Consider the following 24922-nt stretch of genomic DNA (forward strand, 5'->3'; position numbering starts at 1 on the left):
CTAACAATAGTTGTAACCTTTCAAACTTAACCAGCACATCAGAGACCATGCACAAGTTTAGTGCAATTATGCTCGCGCAAACGTATTCTTCCGTACTTACCACATTCATGCCCAGTTCTCGTCGTAGAGTGCTTTGTTGATCACTCAGAAATGACACCATAAGGCAGTGCGTGAAGTAAAGTTTCTTGTCAATTGTTTCTTTTTTCTCCTTCCAGTTCAAAATTGAATGAGTGCAGCAAAGCGACAGCAGTCGTCCAAGGAGGTTTGTACATACAGAACAACGCAATTCATCACATCACTGTCTCAAATAACGCGAAGAAAATGGCTGTGTAATAACAACCTGCAGCACGCATCAGAACTTTACGTTAGATCGATCGTGCCTACAATACTTTTAAGAAATTTATGATACAGCATATAATTACCTCTCCTCCAATGAACTTGACACAACATGCATATGTTGCCCAATGTCTCTCTGCTGAACACGTCAGAGAGAAAGTAGCGACTATTTACAAGCGTGCAGCAAATGTAAAATGACATAACAAGAGAGTAGAGAGAGAGAGGAAAAAAAAATGCAAACACCCTGGTGACTGCAACCTTGAGATATGTACAAAGCGCATTTGCACACATGGAGATGGCATTGGGTAAACCCTACAGTCCTTGCCCCTGTAGAAAGTGGGTAAAGCTGCGAGGTGAAAGCAGGCAGCATCCAAGCTGCTCTCACTGTTTCTCTCTTTCCACTGTTCACTTCTGTGTGCATTAGAGATGGCCAGTACTGGCTTTCCTCCCCACTTCAAAGCTTCTCATTCTACGGTGGAGAACACATACTGCCAATATTTAAAATGCAACAGCCTGCTGGTGACCCAATCTGCATGTGGCTGCAATCAACAAACAACTTGTTCTCATATACACCGAGCTTCCCCTGTACACAAAAAAGTGATAACAGAACACTGCGAGAAAGGGGATGCTTGACGCAACTTAACAACAATGCATGATAAACTGAAGCCCTGAACATGACACTTCCAGAGAACATGTATGTCAAACTACTAATCTCATAAACAGATGCAGAAACAAACTGCTCTTTATCATGAGAAAAAAACAACAAGAGACTGCAGTTCTCACCCCCGAGACTGTGCAGTGCATTAACGCCATAGAAATCAATGCCACGAGAAATGCTCGACAGCACTGCATTCTACGAAGAATGGCAACAAGCAAACCTCTCAAAGAGCTTCTTGCTGTAAATTCATCTAGTTTAGCAACTAGCCTGTCATGTGAAGACAAAATCAGAGCAGAAGCAGCTGGAGATCGAATGATGCACATTCAATTGTATGTGCCCCTACCCATGATAAAGTCAGTGTCCAGCCATGACAGGGCCACAACAGTAAGGTATCATTATGACCAATTAGCGACCCTGTCTGCCTTATTACGAACTGGAGCATTGCAACAACTTAAGGATTATTTTTTTAATATGAGAGGCAAATTGGCTTGGGCTCCACTCTGAGATCCCCATTTCTCAACGCTCTAAATAAAATTGTTGTAACAAGGTGAGTAGGCAGCATTTCAGCAGTCAACGTCGAAACAAAAGCCAACCACACAACTCTCCTCACATGCAACACTTTTTCTGTTCCCCTTGGGACAGAGTCATCTGTGCAGGACTGGGGCAGGATCTCTGTTTAGCAACAATATTAATTAAAATGATATTAAAAAAAAGAAAAAGAAATATGCTGCAGTGCTCAGCCAGTGGGCAGGATGTCGAACTTGCTAGGGAATCGTAAAATGGTGCTCCCCAGTTTCTTCAACAAAGCACCGGTACTAAGTTTGAACAGTGGCAGCGTCTACACGATGCACGCTTTGCGCTAAAACAAACAGGATGAAAAAAATCAATCCAGGGGGGACAATTCGAGGGGGAAAAAAATGCAAAGGGGGCAGAAATTTCACAAGCCTACACATCTGTCATTTCCGTTGCTTTGGCACCGTTTGGAGTGGGTTCAATATCGCTGGCAGTGGCAGCTGCCTCAGCAGCAGCAGCGACGTCGTCTTCAACATGGCGCCGCTTCGAGGGGGTCTGTCCCACGTCATCTTTGGGCACCGTTTCTGTGTCGCCCTCTTGCTGTTCGCCCCCGTCGACGGCTGATATTGACCGTTTCTGGCCTCTGTTGCCATTTGCAATGTGATCACCGTCTTTTTCCGGGTGAAACTGAACAATAATGCAAGTCATATTGTCACAGCCTGTACCGTCGCCAGATGTGTCTGGGGCGAGGCAAGCGTCGAAGAGCTGAAAAAGATAAACATTTATTTATTTTGTTAATTTTTATCCCATTAATTAGTTTCCTTCTCAAGAGCCCCAAATCATTACATGGGGGAGACGTGAATGCATTTCAAATAATGCATTCCAACAGAGAGGGCAAGTACTGCACTGTTGCTATCAGGGATGCTGTCATACTGATAAGTCCTGGGTGTAGAGGGATGCCAAGAAGAAATTGAGGTTGGTTTGTATAGACAGATCACTGTACTCTCACAACAAAGATGCTACTTTGACTGTAAAACGGCACTTTCATAAGCAAGAAATGCACAAAAATGACATACAGGCCTCGTCATCACTGGTAGATGTCACATCTCAACTCCAATGCGTCAACGAGCCGTTTTTATTTTAAAACTAAGGTGGGGGGAGGGGGTATAGACCTCAGAGGGAAAGCTATACAGGCGAACCCGGATATGGCGAACCCAGAAAATTTGAATTTTGGTTATATCGAACTCACGGAATATCCCCTTAAAAATCCCATGGAAAAGTATAGGAAAGTTGTGTCGTATATCAAACTCTGTACCACGCACTGGAAGGTGCGCCTTCTCCAAAAACTATCACATCACCTTTGGTAGTTTGCCGTGCAACGTTTTCAAGCTAAGCGCAGACGAAATGAGAGGGAACAATTCGGCGACGGCTGCACTAGGGCAGCGCTGCGCCCTTTCCCCGAAGGCACGCACATCTGCAGTGATCGTTTGCCACGTGCCAGCACGTGGCGTTTGGAATGCAGCCGTAGTGTTTGGGAGAGGGGAAAACCGTGATAGAGCAAAGTGCAAGGGTGTGTCCACTTTTCTGCCGAGCTTTCGCTCTTCTCTCCCGGTTTTCGTTCGCAGCAGCGCGCATTACACATGCGCGGACAAGCCTCTGAACCCTCTGCGCGCGGCAAGGCCCTGCGCAGTGGTTGACGTGCGTGCTGAATGTGTGTTAGCTATGACGGCTGCAGACGCTAAGAAGTGGCAGATTTTGTTTTTTTGCGAGAGTAGTCCAACCTTGTTGTCGTGCTGAACATGCAGTGTAGCGTAAGCTATGGCGACTGCAGACGTTAGGAAGCGGCGGATTGAAAAAATTTTTTTTTGCAAGTCATTTATCTTTGCATCTTATAAATCAAAGAAAGCATGCGGTCAGCTGTGATCACGATACCGGCTTTTAGCACTGTTCACTTCAAACGGAATTTGCAGCTATCACGCCTTCCAATGATTTTGCGGCAGTGGACTACGCTCGCCCCAAGCGCGGCGTGATAAATCGAATCAGGCTTGCGCAATCAAGCCATCACGGGCACTCTGCCAAGTTCGCTCCCTGCCGACGTGTGACGTTATCGTTGCGCAGCAGCTTGGTGCACTGCCAATAAACGAGCTGTGGACGTGTTGGCCGGAACGGAGAGACGTGCCACCGACTAAATATTGTTTCACATGCAAGCGAAAACGCTTACAATTTGTGCCGCGGCGACACATAAACCTGTTTTGAGCTGTTTTGAAAATCTGTTTTGAACCGGTTCGAGCGGCAAGAGCGATGCAGTTCCAACAAGATGGAAATGTTTTGTTCTGTCGCTGCTGCTCATCGCAGAGTTCACTCAATTGCTTGCATGTGAACCGGGCTTTTGTTATTATTATTATTTTTTTTTTATTCTCAGAGGCAAAAGTGGAGGGTGGGTTCATTATGCGACAAATACAGTATCATTTTTCATGATTGCAAGCGGCGTCTGAAGCCGATTTCTGTACATCGAATTATCGATATGTCGAACTATTTTGCGATTCCCTTCGAGTTCGATATATCTGGGTTCGACTGTACTACCATTCACTACAGAATAGTGATCAGAGTCCTTTTCAGTTTAGACATCATGACAATGAAATGAGTAAATATATATATTTTTTTTGGCCAATACATGAGTCTTTTGCCACTGGAAAAATACCAACATACCCAGAAAGAGCAGTAAAATCATTTACCATTGAGGCCAAAAATTGGATGTATGTTGTAAAAAATGCGGGAAGAAACGTTTTATCTAGGAAAAGGTATGATCCAAACTGCTTGATTTAGAAAAATTTAACTGCTGAATGAGGTACAATGGAATTGAGACTTGCACTCTATAAGAGTGTAAATTAGCACTATAGACATTAAGTATGCACAGCTCCTTTTATAGCTTCAGCGGAATTCAGGCCACATTTGCAGTCCTAAGTGTAGGAGAGATTTAGTAACAAATCTGGTTAGTAAAAAGCAGTGGTGAGCCGGTATCGCTGTCTTGGTTTTTTCCGGATGTTCCATCCCCTTACACTCGCGACATGTGGAAAGCCATTGCAATGGCCTACAGGCGGGGAGTTTTTGCTCATGCTGCTTTCCCTAGACCCGGCCTGCTTGTATGGGAGCAAATAGTTGTAGCTATCAAATGGTTCACCCCTGTGCTCCTAAGGTGCGGCAATGAAGTCATCGCGTTTCTTCTCACGAAGTCATGTTTCCGTGGGAACGGGCACATTGTATGTTGGCTCGTTGGTTTTCTTTGATGCCTCGCCCCTTTGCACTCAGGCACTGCAGGAAAGCAACTGTGGCGAGGGAGCGCCATGTCACGAGCGCTAGTTGGCACATGTCCAGTTGATCGCAAAACACAAAATTATAATAAATTATTATAAAAGCAAAATTATTATAAAAGCACAATTTGTCGAATTTTCGAACGTAGTAACTGGGAAATCGCGTTATCCGGGAACGCAATAACCAGAATAAAAATAGTGTAACTGTATAAGATATAATTTTACTGCCCGCGATTCTGAACTTACGAAACCAGAAATTGTATCAACCGGGAACATATGAACGAGATTGTACTTATGTACAAAAGGGATCTTAACAGGCACCAAAGGTCCAGTAAACGGGCATTTCCGGGCTTGGCCTTTACCAGAATGCGATTGCCACGGAGCAGGTAAAACCAATTTTTCCAAGCCTATTTATGCAGCTGTATTTAACACTGTCTTGTTCCGCAAATCCGAATCCTTTCCAATTAGATGTGAGCACCTGTACGTTTCACTCACCATTTCACAGATCAGGGACAGTGGACGGGTGCCCTTGTCGAGTTCACGTTTGACAAAGTCAACCACCTCTTGGCTGGTCATGTTGTTCCTGCAGGACAGTTTTGGTTAGTCAGACAAACAAATGACGAATACAGGAGAGAGAAAAACAGCAAAACATTCCGACGTGACAATAAAACATTAAAAAAGAAACAGGAAATGCTAGCATCTGGAAACTACAAAAGACAATATTCGCAGGGTTTAATCAATAGTTGAACCTAGTTACAAAAGTCGTAGCTCGGTTTATAGTTAGCCAAGCATTTGTCCATCTTAACTGACCACTCTAAAACTATGAGGGACCGCTTAGCCCCGTCATTAAGCGTATGACGTGACAGAATTAAAGACCACCATCTTTGGCTGCCCTTGTAGTTCCTCATTCATGTACACGTAGTTCCAGCTTATTCAGTACAAATCCCTTAATCTGTGCCAATAACAGCGCATACATTCTTATCAGAATATAGTCCTAAGTTACCATATTATTCAGATGCTAGTCGTAATTAACCACCCAACAAAGATTTAAAGTCTCACTTTGCCCAGGCCATATGACTGTCCCTGCATAGCCCGGATGCCTTACTCGGCATCCAAGTGGCCTGAAAGGTTAGGTAACTTCCACCAGCTACACTAGTGTAGCAAATCTCCTATACATCCAATGGCTTTTTGCTACACTAGTGCAGGTGATGTAGGTTAAAAAAATGACCCTGTTGATTCCTAGCTAGGGGTATGCAAATATTCGAAAACTGAATCCACTAGAAAATTTTCAATTCACCACATTTTCTCCCCGCACTGCGCATTTCACCGCAACGCTTGGCAGCGTGGGCTGTGCAGTGAAGCCGCTTCAAAATTCGACAGGGTCGTTTTGTAAGGAGGGACTTTCCTGACAGATAGTGTGTGCAAAACGATTCACTTGACGAAATAGAAAAAAAAAAGATGTCTTTTTCTTTTATCTCAAATGTAGACATCCATTGTACAGGTGGTGTTCATCACATAAAATTACTGTTACGGCTTTTTGCCAGTTTTTTCAGACCCATTTGATAATTTGAGCTTTCGGTTAATTTGGACAATTTTCCTCGCTCTTTGAAGGCCGAAATAATGAGTTTACAGTATTCAGCAACTAAAGTCCCTCAATAAACAAAAAAGTAGCGACATGTGAAGCTTGCCGCCCACCTCCTCTCCGGCGCTCTCCTTCCGCGTTCGACCCACCGATTGGCCGAGCCCCGTGACATGTTTTCGTGCGCTTTTTTCTTGCTTGTTGTGTTGGCTGCCTCCTTTCCATCAATGCAAAACGAAGCGTGCGCGGCGCATATCGCCGTGTGTTTTGCTAAGGCTCGTGCCTCTTTCGTGCCTTTTTTTTTTTTTAGTTGCTTCGTTCGAAATGACGTTGTAGCGTTTTCTGGTGCAGCACACTTGGGCATGATGACAAACGGTTGTTTATAATGCCGTCCGCAAATCGAGATGCGGCGCGGAGGAAGGTTTCGCGGCACACGATCGGCCGGGCGGACTAAAACGCTGTGGTCCCGGCTCTGAGAGTTAAATGAGCAATTGCTCATCTCTAAACCAATATGCTGCATTTGTTCATTTTTTTTCGCCTTGCCAAGTGTCACATGCCCGCGCGTCAAAATTTTTTTTTACACTTTTCGCGTTGTACATTGAAGTGTAGAATAAAGTCCTTGGTGTTTTACTCAACCATGCTTTCTGAGGCATTGTCATGGTCTTGAATGTATACTAACTGCATGTTTTGAGTATGTCGCTACATCTAAAGAAACAGTGACGGCTCTTAAGCAACCAGATAGTCACATATTTCATGCTTTGCTTTCGTTTGATGTGCCAGTTCTCGATTTCACACGCCATACATGCAAGCGCTGATAGACCTTCAGCTGAAGTTGAAAGCACATGAAGACGTGCTACCATGCTTCTCAAGTTTACGGCCAGCTCGCAAACCAGTCAAAGTTGCAAAGAAACCATGCACAGACTGTTGCTAAATTGTTCCCGTCTGCCGCCTAGTTACAATTATTTTTAAAGCATGACGCTCAGTTTGGCCAACGGGTGGCGAACTATGGATGCACAGAAGTGAAGTCGAGTTGAACCGACGCCGAAATCGCGTACGTGTGGTGTGAGACACTGACAGCTGGAACTAGCCATCCACTGCGAAGGTGGAACCACGGTCTAAACGCAAGAGGAGGAGCGGCGGCGCCGGAGGAGGAAAGAGGAGATGGCGCTACTTTTAGTTTATCGAGGGGCTTTATTCAGCAGCAACATGGCAGCTCCACCTGGTGTCATGCAGCTCCTTCCTGTACAAAATCTGCTATACGGAATTCTGCATCAATAATTTCGATTTGTTTGCTGATTTTGCTTATATATCACACACGGGTGTGAATTTGTCATCGGCAGCTTTTTTTTTCGTGGTTCTCTGGCTGTTGAGAACATGGCGGAAATAAATGTTGATTTAATTAAAAAAAAAAAAACTGAAAAAAAAAAAAAAAAAAAAAAAAGAACCTTGCACAGTTCAACTTTTATTGCAATCATAGAACCAACAGAGTAACTTGAAATGGTTTCCATTATCTCATGCAAGGTCTCAATGCATACACCAATACACACATACAGAATACGCATGCACAATACACAGAGTACAGTAAAAGCTCGTTAATTCGACTCCCGTTAATTAGGAAAATCGGATAATTCGACCTTCACGCCTGGTCCCCAGAATTATGTATAGGAGTCTATGGGACGAAACTCTCGTTAATTCGGACGGATCTGACCGCACAACGGATAATTCGGACAACTTCGGGCAGCTACCGAGGCTCGAAAACGAAAATAAGACTAACGCAGCGTAATAGCGATACCCAAAAGCAGCATCGCCATGGACATCAATTAATCAACTTGGCTCGACTTGTGGCTGGATGGGCGCGTTTTCTTGTTTTTTCACGAGTCGACGTTACTGGCGGTGCCATTTTGTCGTTTTGCTGCTGTCGGTGCGCTGGTATCACCGCACTTGCCCCCGATGGCAACACCGGCGAAACGGCCGAAGAGCTACGAGGTGAAGGACTTGGCTACCAAAGTGGAAATGTTGCGGGCCCTTAAGAACGGGCCCTTAAGAACGGGCTCTCCCGACAAGAAACAATGAAAAAATATGACGTTAAAAGGAGTACTTTAAGCACATATGTAAAAAAAGAACAGATTCTTCAGGCGTTCGAAAGCGAGAAGTTCCAAGCGTCAAGAAAGCGTCTGCGAACAGCAGCTCATCCGGAGTTGGAAGAAGCCTTGCTTCGGTGGGTGGTCAACTCGCGTGATGCAAGCCTCCCATTGAGTAGACCCCTCATCATGGTGCAGGCCGGGAGGTTTGCACTGATGATGTATATCAATGGATTCAAAGCGTCAGAAGGGTGTTGTGCGCGCTTTAGAGACAGACATGGTCTCGTTTTCAAGACTGTGTGCGGCGAAAGAGGTGCCGTCAACGAAGATGTTGCCAACAACTGGAAGAACGCTCAGCTGCTGGAACATATCGCAGCATATGATCCAAATGACATATTTAATGCTGATGAAACAGCACTTTTCTTTAAGGCATTGCCTGACAAGACTGTGACAATGAAAGGAGATCCCTGCATCGGAGGAAAAAGGAGTAAAGAACGAGTCACCGTTCTTTTAGCCGCAAACATGACAGGGACAGAGCGCTTGCTGCTTGTCGTCATTGGAAAGGCACAAAAGCCACGGTGCTTTAAGAACGTGCTTGCTCTTCCGGTGGAGTACCGGGCTAATAAAAAGGCCTGGATGACATCGGAAATTTTTCGTGGCTGGATACAAAAGTTAGACCGACAGTTTTCCACGAAGAACCGCAAGGTGTTAATTGTCCTTGACAACTGTAGTGCACATAACAGTGCCACCGGACTGAACAACATTGAAGTTGTTTTTTTGCCGCCCAACACTACATCGGCCCTCCAACCGATGGACCAAGGTATAATTCAGTATGCGAAGACTAAATGCCACAGGCGCGTGCTGGAACGTATGCTACTGTGCAATGAAGTTGGTAAGCAGTACGACGTGGATCTTCTGAGCGCGGTCAACATTCTTGCCTACGTTTGGAAGAATACGCCTGCGCACGTCATCGCTAACTGTTTTCGACACAGTGGCTTCGTTTCGCCTGAGCCCTGCAATGACACAGTGGCAGAAGTGTCGCCAGACGACAATGCAGATGACTGCCCGGATTTCGGAGGTGTGCTGCCGGATGCGGTGACACTCGCCGATTACATCAGCACTGATGACGGCGTTGCTCCAGCCGGCTCTCTAACTGAGGAAGAAATTGTCCGGGATGTACTGCACGGCGAAGATTCGGAGGAGGAAGAGGGGCTATGAGAGGAGCAGCCTCCGCCCCCTCGCACTGTGAAGGAAGCAGCAGAGGCCCTCGTTGTGTTAGAGGAATTTTGTTGGGGCACTGCAGATGGCATGTGCGCTGCTGAGCACCTGGAAGGACTGAGGAAAATAGTATCTGCGCGGGTTTCTGCGGGAAAGCAGACAAGCATCCGTGATTACTTTAAGTAATAAAGGTATGTTGAGATAAAATCGTGCATGTTTCTTTTTTTTTTTTTTCTCTCGATAATTCGGACATATCTTACGGTCCCTAGACGTCCGAATTAACAAGCTTTTACTGTATACCAATTCTCTGCATAATGCAATTTGATCAGTTTATTTCCACGAAACTTGCCATTCTGTGTCCATTTCCACTATTTCAGTATGCAAAATTTGACAAGACACGTCAGAATGAAATGCAAGAGGTGCTGCAGGGCACTTTGCTTAGATCAAGAAAAGGAAGAGACAACCTAGATGCTTGAAAAAAAAAAAACAAAACAAAAAAAAAAAAAAGTTTAATGAAGTAAACAGTGCAGAAGCATCACAAGCTGTATACCGTACTTACTCGAATCTAACGCGCCCTCGGTTGTAACGCGCACCCGTTTTTCGTGACCCCCACCCCCGAAAAAAAAAAAAAAAAAAGCTCCGATTGTAACGCGCACCCGTTCTCCGCGAAAAAGAGTACCGCGCACCTAACGCTTTCATACAGCAATACAACTTTGTCTCGTTTGGAAAAGCAAAGATTCAATCTCGGTGCACTAAACAACACACACACAAAAGGAAACGGCTTATCTTGCCAAGATTGTCACTAGTCGGCACAAGGTTCACTCGTCGTCGCTGTCAGACAACTCCTTGTCACTGCTGACGGACCAAAGCATCTCATCCTCGGTGCCGTCCATGGCATTCGATATGCCACATTTTTTAAAGGCCTTGATGACCATGGCAGACGGTATCGTGCACCACGCATCTTTCGCCCATCCAGTAAACTCTTGCAGCGAGGCACGCTTCATTCTGTTGCTGGGAGTGAATTCATGGCAGCCACTCACAAGCCATTCGGTGTAGAGCGCCCGAATCCTATCTTTCACTGGCTTGTTCAAGCAAACATCGAGCGGCTGGAGCTGCGATGTCATGCCACCTGGTATCACGACAAGGTCGGTGTTGCACGCAGCGAGCTTGTCCTTGATGCGTTGGTCGAGATGGCACTTGAAAGCGTCGAGCACAAGCATCGCACGCAGGCCCAAACTGCCGCCGGGTCTCTTGCGCCAGACGTTATCGATCCAGTCGGCGACCAAGTCCGTTGTCATCCAACCTTTTTCATTGGCGCGCACAATCACGCCACTCGGAAACACGATTCCTTTCGGGAGCGTCTTGCGCCTGAATATGAGATACGGGGGCAGCTTGTGTCCATCCGCGGTGCAACAAAGCATTGCGGTGACGCGTGTTTTTTCGTGGCCGGAAGACAACACGCGCACTTGCTTCGCCCCCTTCTTTTCAACGGTTGTGGTGGCAGGCATGTCAAAGTACAGCGGTGTCTGATCGGCATTTCCAATCTGGCCGAGGTGGTAGCCGTACTTGCGGCGCAAACTTAGAACGAACCGCTGAAAACTGTGCAGCTTTTCTTCGTACTCTTCAGGCAACTTCTGGCATATCCCTGTCCGCCTTCGAAGAGAAAAGCCTTTTCTCTTCATAAAATTAGACAGCCAGCACCTGCTCGCTTTAAAGTCGCTCCGCGTTAGCCCTGTTTGTAGGGCTAGCTGCATCGCCCGGACTTTGAGCAGGTCCGTCGTCACTGACCGCTGCGCCGCTCGCTGCTCTAGAACATATTCTGCGAGCCGCTCTTCTATTTCGGTGAACCGGCCCTGCTTCGGTCCACTGAAACCTTTTCGTGTAGCCTTGCTGCCGAAAATCTTTTCCTTCTGCTTGCGCCAGTCCCGCACGCATGTTTCTGGAACTCCAAATGCACGTGATGCGGCCCGATTTCTGTCCGTCTCTGCACACACGATGACTTTCCGTTTAAATGTGGCATCATGATGAACTCGACGAATCTTTGGCACGTCCATACTGGTCAGTCAATCGCAGAAAACGGGTAGGCTAACCAAAGCACATGTACCAGAGCACACGAAGGACGCTACTGCAGCTAGGCATAGACAGCTAGACCAGCTAGTAGGCTCGAAGTGCATACCAGGCGGCCATTTTGAAATGCCGATGGCGATATGATATCGGAGATTTAGGGTCGTACTCGATTCTAGCGCGCACCCAATTTTTGGACACGATACATCAGAAAAAAGGTGCGCGTTAGATTCGAGTAAATACGGTAACTCCTACAGCCAACTCACCAGATGCCGTCGCAGGCCAGCACCATGAACTCGTCCGTAATGGGATCGACTTCGAGGGTCTTCACGTCGGGCAGTGCGGTAATCATCTGGTCCCGCAGGTCGAGGTCCTTGTTACGCTTGTATGCATGGTCACCTGAAAACACCACAAAGAAAAATCACAACACCGAAACCTGCTTTCCATTTAGGACTCCTGATCTAGCCCTTTCCCTCGACCTTCTGTAGTTCAAAGTGACAGCCACGCATTACTTCCTGATCATATTCCCTCAAAGACAGTCCACCTAGTCACGTTTCCACATTCCCTTCTATAAATGAAATCCATAAATGAGTGCCAAGGCGAAACACTTTTGGTTGGTGCTTGAAATTCAGACGCCGCTCGTCTTCGTCCAATTGAAAGAGTTGCAACTAGAACAGCTTACAACAATATGCACGCATACCTCCGCTGTTAATCTTCTTATCTATTAATAATCTGCCTTCAGTTGTTAATCACTTGTTAATTAGAACAACAAAGTAACAAAAAAAAATATGCCAGCTGCGGCAGTTGTTAGCACCTGAGCTGCAGCTGGCGGAAATGACACGAACAGGGAGGAGATAAAGAGGGGAAAGTAAGAAGGGGGCGAAAGGAAGGACAATGGTAGGGTATTTAAAAAAGCTTACAGAATATAAAAACTGCAAAGATAGTGCACCCCCTGCCTGCTATTGTGGTACCAGCTGAGTAGCTTAGATACTTTTTGGCTGTTCAAGACGGCGCAATGCGTGCACTTTCTGCCTACCAGTATGTCCTGGCGCCCCTGATGCGACCAATGTGTCCCCATATACCAGAGAAAAGGAGTGGTGCTGTGCAGTCTAAAACGATCTATACTGAACTGTTGCTTGTACAGTTAAACCCGGATAACTCGAATTTTGGTTATATCGAACACATAGAATATCCCCTTGAAAATCCCATGTAAAAGTATAGGAAAGCTGTGTCGTATATCGAACTCCTATTTCACTGGTCGTTCGATGCAATCGTCCTTGCAGACAGCGCACCTTCCAGTGCGTAGTGTTCGATATATCGAACTCCGCACCACACACTGGACGGTGCACCATCCCCAAAGACGATTGCATCACCCTTGGCCTTTTGACGTTTTCAAGCCACGCACGGAAGGAGTGAGAGGGAACAGTTCAGAGGCTGGCTGCTCTAGGGCAGCGCCGTGCCCTTTTCCTAAAGGTGCGCGCATATGCGGTGATCGTCTACCACACGCCAGCACGTGATACTTGCAAGCCACGTGCGTGTAGGAACAAAAGAGGGCTTTGTACTGGCAACATACCTTCGGACCGTTGCTGGTACGAAGCAGACGCAGCTAATGCAGCCGTGGTGTTCGGGAGAGGGGAAACAATGCGATAGAGCGAACAGCAAGGCTGTGGCCATTCTTCTGCCACGCTTTCTCTTTCTGTCCTTCTCTTATTCCCGGTCTTTGTTCGCAGCAGCATGCACTATGAATGCGCCGACAAGCCAGCTCAGCACAGTTTCTCCAAAGTGTGTTTTAAAGCCTCTGCATGGCGGGCGACGTGCTGAACGTGCGGCATAGCGCAAGCTATGGCGGCCGCGCACATTCAGAAGTGGCCATTTTTAAGTTTTTTTTTGCGAGTCGTCCATTTTTGTCATCGTGCTGAACGTGTGGCGGCTGCTGACGCTAAGAAGCGGCAATTATTATTTTTGGGGGGGAGAGGGAGATTTGTCCATCCTTGCATCTATGAATCAGAAAATTATAGTCAAAAGATAAACACGCCGTGATGTCGCGGTGCAGCATTTTGGCGCGCTGCCAATAAATATAAATTAGCTGTGGATGCACCGGCCGAAACGAAGGTGCGCGCCACCGACTAACAAACTTTTTTTTTTTTAAATTCTCGGCGGCAAAATTGAAGGGTGGATTCATTATGCGAATGGGTTGATTATGTGACACATACAGTATCATTTTCCATGATCACAAGCGATATCTTAAGCCGATTTCTGTATATCGATATATCAAACTATTTCGCAATCCCTTTCCGAGTTTGATATATCCGGGTTCAACTGTATCAAATTCTCAGTCAAAGGCCATACGAAAGAATAGCAGTGTTCGCATTTATCGAACTGCCAGTCAGTCAAAATCTGATATATTGAACTGCATCCCATTACCCTGCATGGGGCGCTTCTCCTGACAGTTCCCCAATATGTCTCTGCACTTGGAGCCATGTCGACTGCACATTTCTTGGCAGCTGCTAACTACGCCAACGCTGTAAATTAGTGTGAGACAAAGTGAATGCTGGGTCTGCTTTAAAGTGGCCTTTGGTATGGTGTGTTTTTATTTAGTCGTGACACTGCTGTCATGCAGCGAAACCAGCCTAGCCGACCGAATGCTTGAGGCAGCTCTTTTACGGCCTGCTTAGCCCGCTGCAGGCGACGCAGAAAACAACTGCAAATTTGAATTTAGTTATTACTGCGCTTAAAGGCGCTGGTAAAAGAATTAGACCTCTTATGATCTGCGATGCCCGTTTCCAAAGCACCGTGGAATGCAGCTTTGACACGACTCCCAATTATGAAAACACTTTTCCTGCGCGATGAGAGACCGGAGCAACATGAACTCTCCACACTTTGGTCTGTCCCTGACACATATTTGGCATGTGTGCTCGTGCCTACAGAGCAGCACATGAAGGTGGTGTACCCAGTGTTTCTTTTCGATGCAAGGGGGCAGCCTAGATAACTGTGATGTCGTTCCTTTAAGTGGGACACCATGAACCCTCACCTATTGCTCGAGAGAGGTTGAGGCCACCGTTGACGCGACCCTCCTTAGTGACGCGACCGCCAGCGTTGCGGATGCGGGTGTACTCTGCCTCGTCCTCTGGCTTGTGGTCCAGCGACATGTCCAGGGCCTGGCCCGAGCGGCAGACGACGCAGCGCGAGTCGCCTGCGTTCGCCACCACCAGACGGCGTCCACGGACGAGCCCCACCACAGCTGTGCAGCCACTGTCAAATCCAGCCTGAAATAAGGGAACCTTGTTTTCCTACCCCTCTTCAAATGCAAATTAAATATTTAAATATTCATTAAACAGCATGCAGAGGTCAAACATGAGAAACTTCCACCGTCCAAAGTGGTCAATTATGTAGTTTTTGAATTTTCGCAAAGCGTTCGACACTGTGTGTCACCCATTGCTTCTTCACAAACTTCACATGGTAAATATAAACCAGGAAGTGTGAAACTGGATCGCCAATTACTTGTCCTAGAGTCGATAGTATGTCAAACGGAGCGTGTACGAGAACCCGACAAAGCTATTTAATCGTAATGCCTAATGGTTCCCAGCATAGCGTTCAACCTGACTTATAATGATGAACACTTACGTTTTCATTTGACAACCTGCAATCAGCGTCAGAACAAAGCTGGTGCGAACCACGCAAAGTACTTGCTGGGCTGAGCATGGTGCACCTTCAACTGAGGAGGAAGGGTGTTTTCGGTTTTTTTTGGCACCTGTTACAGCTTAGTTTAAGACGTTAATCATCGTTTGCACCTACCACTTCATCTCGTTGCTGTCGAGGTCACATCGGGAGTTCCTTAGGGCTCCATCTTAGGGTCCTTATTATTTTTGGCTTATATTAATGACATTCATACCGTCATATCTTTGCGATTACATTTGTTTGCCAACGACTGTGCCATATAAAGAAAAATCAGGACTGAACAGGATTATCTCGATTTGCAGACTGATATAGCTAAAATTGTTGCATGGTGTGAGAAGTGAAAAATGGAGCTAAATATAAAGAAACGTAGCAATCTGTCCTTCACGAAAAAAAAGAAAAAACTAGAGACTCGCTACTATTTGAATACCGATGCTATTAATCGGCAATCTATGTATAAATATCTGGGTGTGATATTGTGAACTGATTGTTCCTGGAATGCCCATGTGAGTGAAGTAGTTTCAAAGGCCGCCAGAGCTCAAAATTTAATTCAATGGAACCTGAAATCTTCCCCTGTACCCTGAAAAACACTATTTATCTGTCATACGTAAGACTGATCCTGGAATATGCTTGTGTGTGGGACCCTCACCAGATAACCTTGACAGAAAAAACAGAGAATACAGAACAGAGCGGCAAGGTTCATTCTCGGGCAGTACAATTGAAGTGATAGCTGCACTTTAATGAAAAGAGAACTGGAACGGGAAGTGCTCTCGACTCGCCAAAGAAAATTGAGCATGAAATTGTTTTTTAGAATATATCACAACAGGACTGGCATTAATAAAGATATTTATTTTAAACAATTGCACTATGTATCAAGAAGAACTGATCATAACTTCAAAATTCGAGAATACCAGACTAGAACAAACCTTTAAGCTAATTCACTTTTTGTCAGAACCATATCAGGGTGGAATAATTTGTCTCGTGACCATATGTGTTGTACTAATGAAGATCTGTTCTTTTCCAAGTTGTAACCCCCCTGTTTATACGCCGTTGAGCAAAGCGGGGCATCCCTGAATAAAGAATAAAGATCTAATGCCTTCCCACTGTGACTCAACGCTGGTTTCAGAATTATTTCTGTCATACGAATTCATTATGTAAACAGACCAGAACATAGTTAAGAATTTTAAAGCAGACATAAAAAAAAAAAAAAAAGAAAGCACCCATTCTTCCAAAACATACAAGAGAAAAACGCACATTAGCCCTCGCTGCACCAGAGCTACTGTAAACGGTGGAAGCCTCCATCCTTAAAACGAAGCTCATCGTGATAATTTCCCGTGCCTAGCTAGAAACTGTTCTGCAGAGTCTGGACGATTTTGCACATCTGCCAAAATGTGCAGGATCGTCCACAGAACCATTGTGCGTATCCTTCTGTGCCTTCTACACAGGCATAGGCAGCATTCAGGACTTGTGTACCGATGTATATGCAACGTGTAACGGCGATACCCCATCACATGAGGGTGACATCCCGTCACCTCCGTCTGCAGGTGCAACAGTGGAATAAAAAGTGCAACAGACCCCCTTTCGTCAAGTCGGCTTCCCCACATCGTGTGCGGCCCCAAACATGGCATCAGTGGCCGCAAGAAAAACGGGAATATAACGCCAATATTGCAAGGTCTGCTGCATAAATCACTCAAACCTTGGCCACAATAATTAAACAAATAAAAAAAAAAAAGAATTCTTTGCCACCATTAGTGGGGAATGTAGCATAGGGGTAAAGCCGACTTTACATTTATGAAAGAGATCTATAGTCCAACGATATCAAATCTCCTCCCACGTCTATGTTCGCACAGGCGTGCAAACCACACAGCTCCATGCACAAATTCCACTTTACAATTACAGTGAAATTTCACTTGAACGAACTTCAAGGGACCTTAGGAAAAGGTTTGTTGAAGTGAAAGTTTGCTAACTGAAACAAATGCATGCAAGCTTGATTCCATTAGCTCCAAGAAACATAGTGTGTTCAAATCATATCTCATCCTATTTATTCTTCACTGCGCTCATTTGCAAGCGAAGAATGCAGTAACCTTTTGCAGCACTTTCAAACTTCAGAATGGAGTGGTCTTGAACTCCGCCACTGTGTGTAAGCTCTCGTGAACCTTTTCCGGCACAACGTCTGCAGGGTGGCAAAGGCCTTCATTTTCTCCAAGCATATAATTGCCTCAGCGAGTGACAGTTAACCAACAACACACCTTTCTCGAAGCTAAAAGCTTAGTAAGGCTGATGCTCTGGCTATGACTATGGAGCCAAGTAAGCGTGCAAAGCCAGCTATGGATGCGGCAGACTACAAGCCTGTTTAGATAGCGAATTCAGTACAAAGCTAAACGTCTTTTTGTCAGGGGGTAATGAAACATGGTTCTCAAGGTAAAAATATGATACAAAAAGTGCATGTTGTGCTTGCTAAAGCGCTCGGTACGATGTGAGAGGCACAAGATGACGCCGCGGTAAATGTTTGTAGAACTGAAATGAGCAATAACTGAATTTCGTTAAAATGAAGGGCACTTACGTAGCATTCAACGAAGCTTCAGGTGGGCAGGATTTAATGAAGCTAGTACAGCTGAATACTTCGTTTAACTGAAATTTGCTCAAGTGACATTCCACTGTACTGGTGAAACCCTTCAGTTTCCAAGTGGCTGCGACACCAATCCATATTTGTATGGAATGGCAAACGCGCAGCGTAGCTTCTGCGGGGCAGGCCCTTTAGTAGGCTCCATGATAGTGGCTAGCAAATGGTGGTCCTAATTTTTAAGAAAACAACCAAGATGCGGCTTCTGTAAAAAAAATAAAAAAAAATAAAAAAAAAATAAAAATAAAAAACAGACGTGGGTCCTCACCGTCTCGGCGTCCCCACTTGGCAGTGTGTTCAACTCGCTGAGCCGGCGCTTCAAGCGTTCATCCCATCCACCACAACCTCCCCTGCGTGACACAGAAAACTGAATTTGAGAGACATTTTCGACGGGTCTGAAGAAGCCATGGAAGAAAAAAAATCAAACAATACAAAACTGCATATTAGGCAGCCAAATGCACATGAAAACCATGCAGATTTTTATCTTTGTTGTTGTACCATATGGTCAAGCGTAAAAAGTTGCAGCATACTTCCTAAACTGCTTGGAAAACTTTAATTTTGATTTCAATCAGGTTGTAGAACATTTGTATTTGAAGACTCGGCTGTTAAGGAACTACTACATATTGCGACGCTCACCCGTCGTGTTACTACACATCGTCTCCTTCCATTGGCTTGCTCAAGGAATGCTGGACATTCCCCTTTTTGTTAGCCAGGGCCTGTACTCCGAGCTTGCGTCGTTGTCGAAGTGTCGCTATCACACGTGACCTCGAGTCATCTGACTGGTCGAAACGCTGGAACTGGGTGTTGCCACTATGGAACCAGAACAGGTAGCAACATCATGTTCCGGTGTTTCGAGCAATCAGATGACTCGAGGTCGGGGAGATAGCGATGCTTTCGATAACAACACAAACTCGGAATACAGGTCTGCATCATCAATGTCAGAGAGAAGCACATTGGTGCCCAGAAATGTTGCCAAGTTAACACAACAGGGCCATAAACCTTCCTCTTACCGCGCAATATGTTTTACACTACACAAAGGTAAGGATCTGCAAACAAGCCGGAAATGTCACATCAACTCAACAAGGTGGTGGTACTAATGGCCAAGATTGTTCCAGAGAAGGCCTAGAAGGAAAGGTAAAAAATTTAGTTCTAGAGCAAGTACTATCTGTTTGGTAACGAACACACCAACCTCAAAAAATTCAAGCTTGAAAGTCGAATTCATAGTCAGTCATATGCAAAAAATATCTTAAGTAATTGCAAATAAAAGAATGCAACACAGAACAGCAGTCGAAAACGAAGTAGAGCATGCTGAACAAGTCCATAAAAGGCTTTAAGAACAGACGCATTGCACGTTTTCAACAGACAAATCAAAAATGGAATACTTAATAGCGCACACAGAACTGGTGCTAGCAGAACTGCAGGACTATCGTACTGTCAGAAAAAAATTTAGGTACCAATTGTAGTCCACAAGCCACTCACTTTTCGCCCTCTTTCCCTTCCACTTCTTCATCCTCTTCATCTTCTTCCTCCTCCTCTTCAGCTTCCTCCTCCTCCTCTTCTTCTTCCTCAGATTCTTCATCCTCAGCATTGTCCGAGGAGTCTGACGACGTGTCCTGGTCGGCAACCAACGCCATGTATGGCTTCCAGTTGCGGCGTGACCTCCGCCCCGTTTCTGGTTGTCCGTCAGCTTTGTCCCCGGGACCTGAAGACGATGATGCTGAGCCTCCTGCATCTGCTTCACCCGAGCCTCCTGCTTTAGCTGGGGGGAAAAAAAAAAGTGAAAGTGCTGACAAAAAGTTCGTTCGTTAGGACACATCCTGGCTACATTCAAAACAAATGCAGCAGACACAACAGGCATCCCCCATAGCCCTACTCACTTTGGGACATTAGACACATTTCAAGACTTACAGGGCATGATTAAATGCACTGATTCCCAACGAGAGCTTATAAGTCATATGCTCTCTGCACTGGTACAACACTGTAAAGGCCAGATGAGGAAGCTTCAGCAGAAATTATGATAGCAAACATAGTCAACTAATTTCACCTGACCTGGTTGCGTCAGCATAGCCAATGGCATATATGAAAACACATGAGCTCTATTGTTCCATCAGTGCTTGTGCCATATGCTTTTAATGCTTTCTGCAGTCCGTTTGAGCTAATCCCATCAGTAGCATACAACCTTAAGGTTTTGCTGACAACTGTAGCATGGGTCAGCATTGCACAAAAGCTTTTAAATAATTTATGAAATGCAAATAACGTCTGACCCTAGTATGCAACTTTCACAAACAACTTTCAACACTTCAGTGCAATAAAAAACCTTGCAAAACAGTGCTGTGTGCCACTCTCTCTGTCTTACCCACTCCTCATTTCAACAGCTATACTCCACAAATACTTTTTTGGGCAGTTAGGCCGACCCTACTGATCCAAAATGTGCACGCTCTTTCTGTGCAGTGGAATATAGTCCCTGCTTGCTGTCATGTTTTTCCTAAACCATGGCAAGCTGCATAATTCTAATTTAATGCATACATGATGGGATACAATGGAAGCTCTTGTAAGCGGGTTGCGCTCTCTTCGCTGTGAAGGGCCTATCCAACTCTGGCCGTTCGTTTCTGTGGTGGCGGCTGGTGTGCGCCTTCAACTGCTCGTTCGCGAGGTTAAAGGTGCCGAAATAAAAAGGAATTACGGTGGGTTCATTCGCTTCGCGAATTTCAATGGGATACTTCATTTTTTTCACACAGCTGGCCGTTACAAAATACAAACTAGAGAAATCGTCCTCCAATTTCACCGAACTAGACAGAGACCGACATTTTGCGGTCGTCGTAAATGGAGAAGCTGTACTTTGAATTATTTACCGCTCTTACTCCTCTTAGCACGTACTAAGTGGATGCGAAGTATGGCTCATGCCAAACTGAACAGGCGTTGAAATAGGAACAAATGAATGCGAGCATCGGGGAATGCAAACTCAATGTGTGCAGCGTCCTTTGATTTCCTCTCTGTCCACTTCGTATATGCAAACACGGCTGAGCAACAACACACTACTGTAAGGTGAACCCCTTTATGCCGTACAAAAGCTGTTTTATTTTTCTGCGGCAGGCTTGATTTCTTCACGATATGAAAGGAACTGGCAATCGTCAAAAATGTAATGACAAGGCTACAGAAGAACAAAACTTATCACATGAGCATTTTTGGCCTGTCAGATTTGTTCACCGTTGGAGACGGAGCAAGAGTGTTAAATGCCGTTTCCGTCATATCGCTGCAATGCATCGAATTCTGCCAGCCTGTTAAAACTAGTGACCGAGCGAGAAGGAGTACCCGTCTCGCCTGAATGCATTATCCCAAAGGATGGCAGAATACAGCATTTTTTTGTTTCTGGGCACTTTACTGTCTGCTTCCGCACATGCGCCGCAATTTTGGGTGCCCTCACATATTTCCCGGCAAGTCAGGCTGGTCACTGAGCCGTTGTAAGTTCTGTTTGCACAAGTTGAAAAAAAAAAACTACTCTTATCGCACTTTTTGTGCAGAACGCTCACCGTAACTCCTCTTCCTGTTCTTAGGTGTAGTGCACCGCCTCGGGGTAACAGACGGCGTTCATTACCATCCTCAAACACATGGGATGCCATCTATGTTGCTAAATCGTGCAGCTAGTTTGTGACAAAGAAGCTGACTTTGTGACAGCAATCGGGCTTTTCGGCCGCAGTGTACTTTCGGCATTTCTTTCGGTCCGCACATATGTTTTCTGCCGCACATTTAGATTATTTCTTTTGCTGCGATATACAAACCCCTGAACGCTGTGCACACGTCTGTGCAAGTGATGCCTCTGCACATGGAATAAGTGTCGCAACTCTCCTTTTGCCGTGTATGTGACTACTGTGCCATGGTTTATTGCTGCGCCCCATTCTGTAAATACCGGTCTAAAACGACCTCAGCATTTTCTTTCACTAATTCCCGAGTGATGGAGAACCCTGTTCCAAATAATTTGGCTGTGTTTTGCACAACAGTTTTTACCCGGTTTTTTCAGCTCTTCAGCAAGATTCTGATACAGCACCAAAGCCAGAGGCTGTAAGGATGACTCACGGCCGGCATGCCCATGATCTCCTATGATGCCTAGAAGTTTTTATAACATTTTGTTGATGAAAATGAAGAACAATTCACAATTCAGCAAATGTGTAAAGAATGTGTAGGCTTGCAGCCACAAGCTTGGCTAACCTCAATACTTTCTTTTCAGTTTGTTGCACACCAAAAGTGCCATCCGAGCAAACGCTCCAACATGCTTTGCAAGCGGGTGGCCACACCACCAGGAGAAGACGGGTATGGCCACAGCGCCATGATTTCGCAGTGGCGGCAGAGAGGAATCACCCCCTTTACGCGTACCATAAAGAGCATGCCGCTGCCACTTGAGCCTGGCCATGACTTCATAAAGTAACTGATTTTATGTGAAGAAAGATCTCTATCAACTAGGATTCAAACCCGCAACCTTTGGATCGCTAAGAAAGCCACAGAGGCATGTTGACTTGGCCGAGGTATGACGAGGATGATAAGAGTGTGCTGCTAGGGAAGCTTAATAATATGGACAAAAAACAGAGACTCTGAGTGAAGAAAAACCAATGAAGGAAGGCATAAACGCTATTATGTCATACTCTTAGGGAAGAGCACAAATGCTCCCTAAATGTTTCTTTTCGCAATTACGAGATACTGACAAGGAACATGAACGAGCATGGCGCACAACTTCCAACTGCAACACACTCACCCTCTTCACAAGCCTTCTTCTGTTGGCCTGACTCTTCCTGAAGGGAACATTCCCCATTGACAACCTTCTCTCCGGATGCAGATTCTGGTTGGTCAACTGAGCTACTTCCTTCCTCCTTCCCCTCGTCCGCTTTGGCGCCCTCCTTGGCCTTTTCATATGCTTCCTTTGCCTTGCCACTGTAGCGTGCAAGAAGGTCTTCAATGGGCATATTGGCTTCTGCATGCAGCATGTCTGCCTCGCCCTCTTCCGGCGTCACCTCCCCCGAGTCGTCTGAACTGGTCCCGGCGAGTGCTTTGAGTTCGCTCAAGCCAGTGGAGGTTACCAAGCTGGCGTCAAACTGAAGAAAGCCCTCTCTCAGGGCCTCCTCGAGATTACCTTCCTTGTAGCAGGCCAGTGTCTTGACAAAGTCGGGCAGCTTCATGGCACAGTACTTGGCCACTTCGGCACCTGCAATGGGCAACAGAGCATGGGCAACCAACAACCATGAAATGCATTCCTGGCTTGTGCATTTATTTCCAGATGAACGGTACACGCCACAAACGCTAATGTACAAAAAAAAAAAAAAAAAAACGGGAATCAAATTGTCACATCAAAAATATTTTTTTGACGAAGTTGATGAAGCTCAGTTTTTCTTCTGAGTCACACTTTCATCAGTTAAAAAAAAAAAAAGGATGGAAAACTTCATACACAGATACTAAATTTTTAGCTACAACTTTTGCTTCGTTTTTGTTTAAATGCAAAACAAAAATTGTGGAAAATCTGGAGAGGTAAATGAGGTTAGTGGTTAGTTTGTTCAAAGAACATCCTCGGATCAACCTATGCAGCAATCTTACAACACCATGGCCTAGAAAAAAATGCAAGACAATATACAGCACATTCTTAATATGAAAGCAGAGTCGGTATATGCACAGTAAGTTGCACAGAAACTAACACACACCGGAAACGCATTTTGATGTGGTCCACTTATGGGCACCTATCAGTACATCCCGTTAAATGCACATTAGCACACGACTCAGATATAATTATGACAATAGCTTTCTGTTCCTAGTTTTCTCAATCAGCAATTTTTTTTTTTTATGCTGTCGATTCCAGGTGTCTATGTATGTGCGTTTGCTGCTATCCAAGACATTGGGCAAATTTTTTTGCTTGTCATCAGTCGTCAGACTCGGTGCCGAGACGTTTGCTTCAACACAACGCCGTCATTACTATGCACAGAATCTCACAAAAGCAAACTGGAGTAATGCAGACTAGGACGCTCATGGAATTCCCGAGTCAAAACGAAATCTGAGCACGCAGTGGCCCCAAAAACGGCATCCCAAAAGAATCGATGCACAGCAGCGAGCATAGACTCGAAAGAAAACTTACCCCCATGGCCATCATACACCGCGAAAAAGGATGTGTCGTGATCGTAACTCAGGATCGTGTTATGGGCATCCTGAAAGGAAATCGGCGAACACAGGACGTCAGGTTTGTTTACATCAACAACGTGGGCGGAGCCTAAGCGCTCAAATAACCGCCAAAGGCCGGATGCTGCCGTGAAGTTACACACAAAAGAGCAGTACGTAAGAGCGCACCGCGCTACAATACTAGAACTCGCGCGAACGAAAAATGCGGATATATATCGTAGCCGGCGCAGCGTTTCATTCAAGGATTCACACAGAGTGCCAGCGAGCCCGCCAACACCGGTGCCCAAACGCGGTGTACACTTGACGGCCCATATTGCACTAATGTGTCTACGATTTCACTGCTCTAGGGTGGCCGCGCGCTGCCGGCTTTTGGCACGAAAGTGCGTTTCCGCTCGTCATGAAGACAATTAGAGATGGCTTTACCTCTTGGCTCATACGCCAGCCTTGCATGGAAGACGCGCCGTACGAAATGCGGCTGCCAGTCTCGTTGGTGGAGAACTTCTCCGTTACGGGTTCCGACAGGTAGGCACCCATAACGAGCTGGGAATCAATGCACACCGGAGATGATTTCGCTACCCGTCACTGTTGCGGTGTACAGGGAGATCTATTGTACAGGAGAGCACGCAGCCATTACACGTGCCCGCTTGTGCCCGCTTTGTGGAGTTTAAGCGACAGCAGCGCTCTCATGATCGACTACTGGCAGAGAGCATC

General features: G+C 45.7%; 1 protein-coding gene across 1 annotated transcript; it reads right to left on the bottom strand.

Moving 5' to 3' along the window:
• Positions 1 to 171: 171 nt before the first annotated feature.
• Positions 172 to 24904, bottom strand: LOC146179584 (protein phosphatase 1G). The gene is made up of 9 exons (XM_084579247.1): positions 24635 to 24904; positions 24171 to 24240; positions 22806 to 23252; positions 19538 to 19817; positions 18327 to 18408; positions 14792 to 15026; positions 12027 to 12159; positions 5314 to 5401; positions 172 to 2272 (listed from the first exon to the last, which is right to left on the bottom strand). Exons 1-9 carry the CDS (start codon positions 24743 to 24745, stop codon positions 1940 to 1942), a joined length of 1779 nt encoding a protein of 592 aa, XP_084435373.1. The 5' UTR covers positions 24746 to 24904; the 3' UTR covers positions 172 to 1939.
• Positions 24905 to 24922: the final 18 nt, after the last annotated feature.

Source organism: Amblyomma maculatum, chromosome 9 (genome assembly GCF_055883805.1).
Source record: "Amblyomma maculatum isolate TAMU_Amacu chromosome 9, ASM5588380v1, whole genome shotgun sequence".
Classification (NCBI taxonomy): domain Eukaryota; kingdom Metazoa; phylum Arthropoda; class Arachnida; order Ixodida; family Ixodidae; genus Amblyomma; species Amblyomma maculatum.

Coding starts and splice junctions, on each gene's coding strand:
- LOC146179584 (XM_084579247.1), bottom strand. CDS start 24,745: ATGGGTGCCTACCTGTCGGAACCCGTAACGGAGAAGTTCTCCACCAAC. Junction 12,160..14,791: donor CAACCTCTCTCGAGCAATAG/GTGAGGGTTCAT, acceptor TGGTGTTTTCAG/GTGACCATGCATACAAGCGT. Junction 2,273..5,313: donor TGTCCCTGATCTGTGAAATG/GTGAGTGAAACG, acceptor TATCTTTTTCAG/CTCTTCGACGCTTGCCTCGC.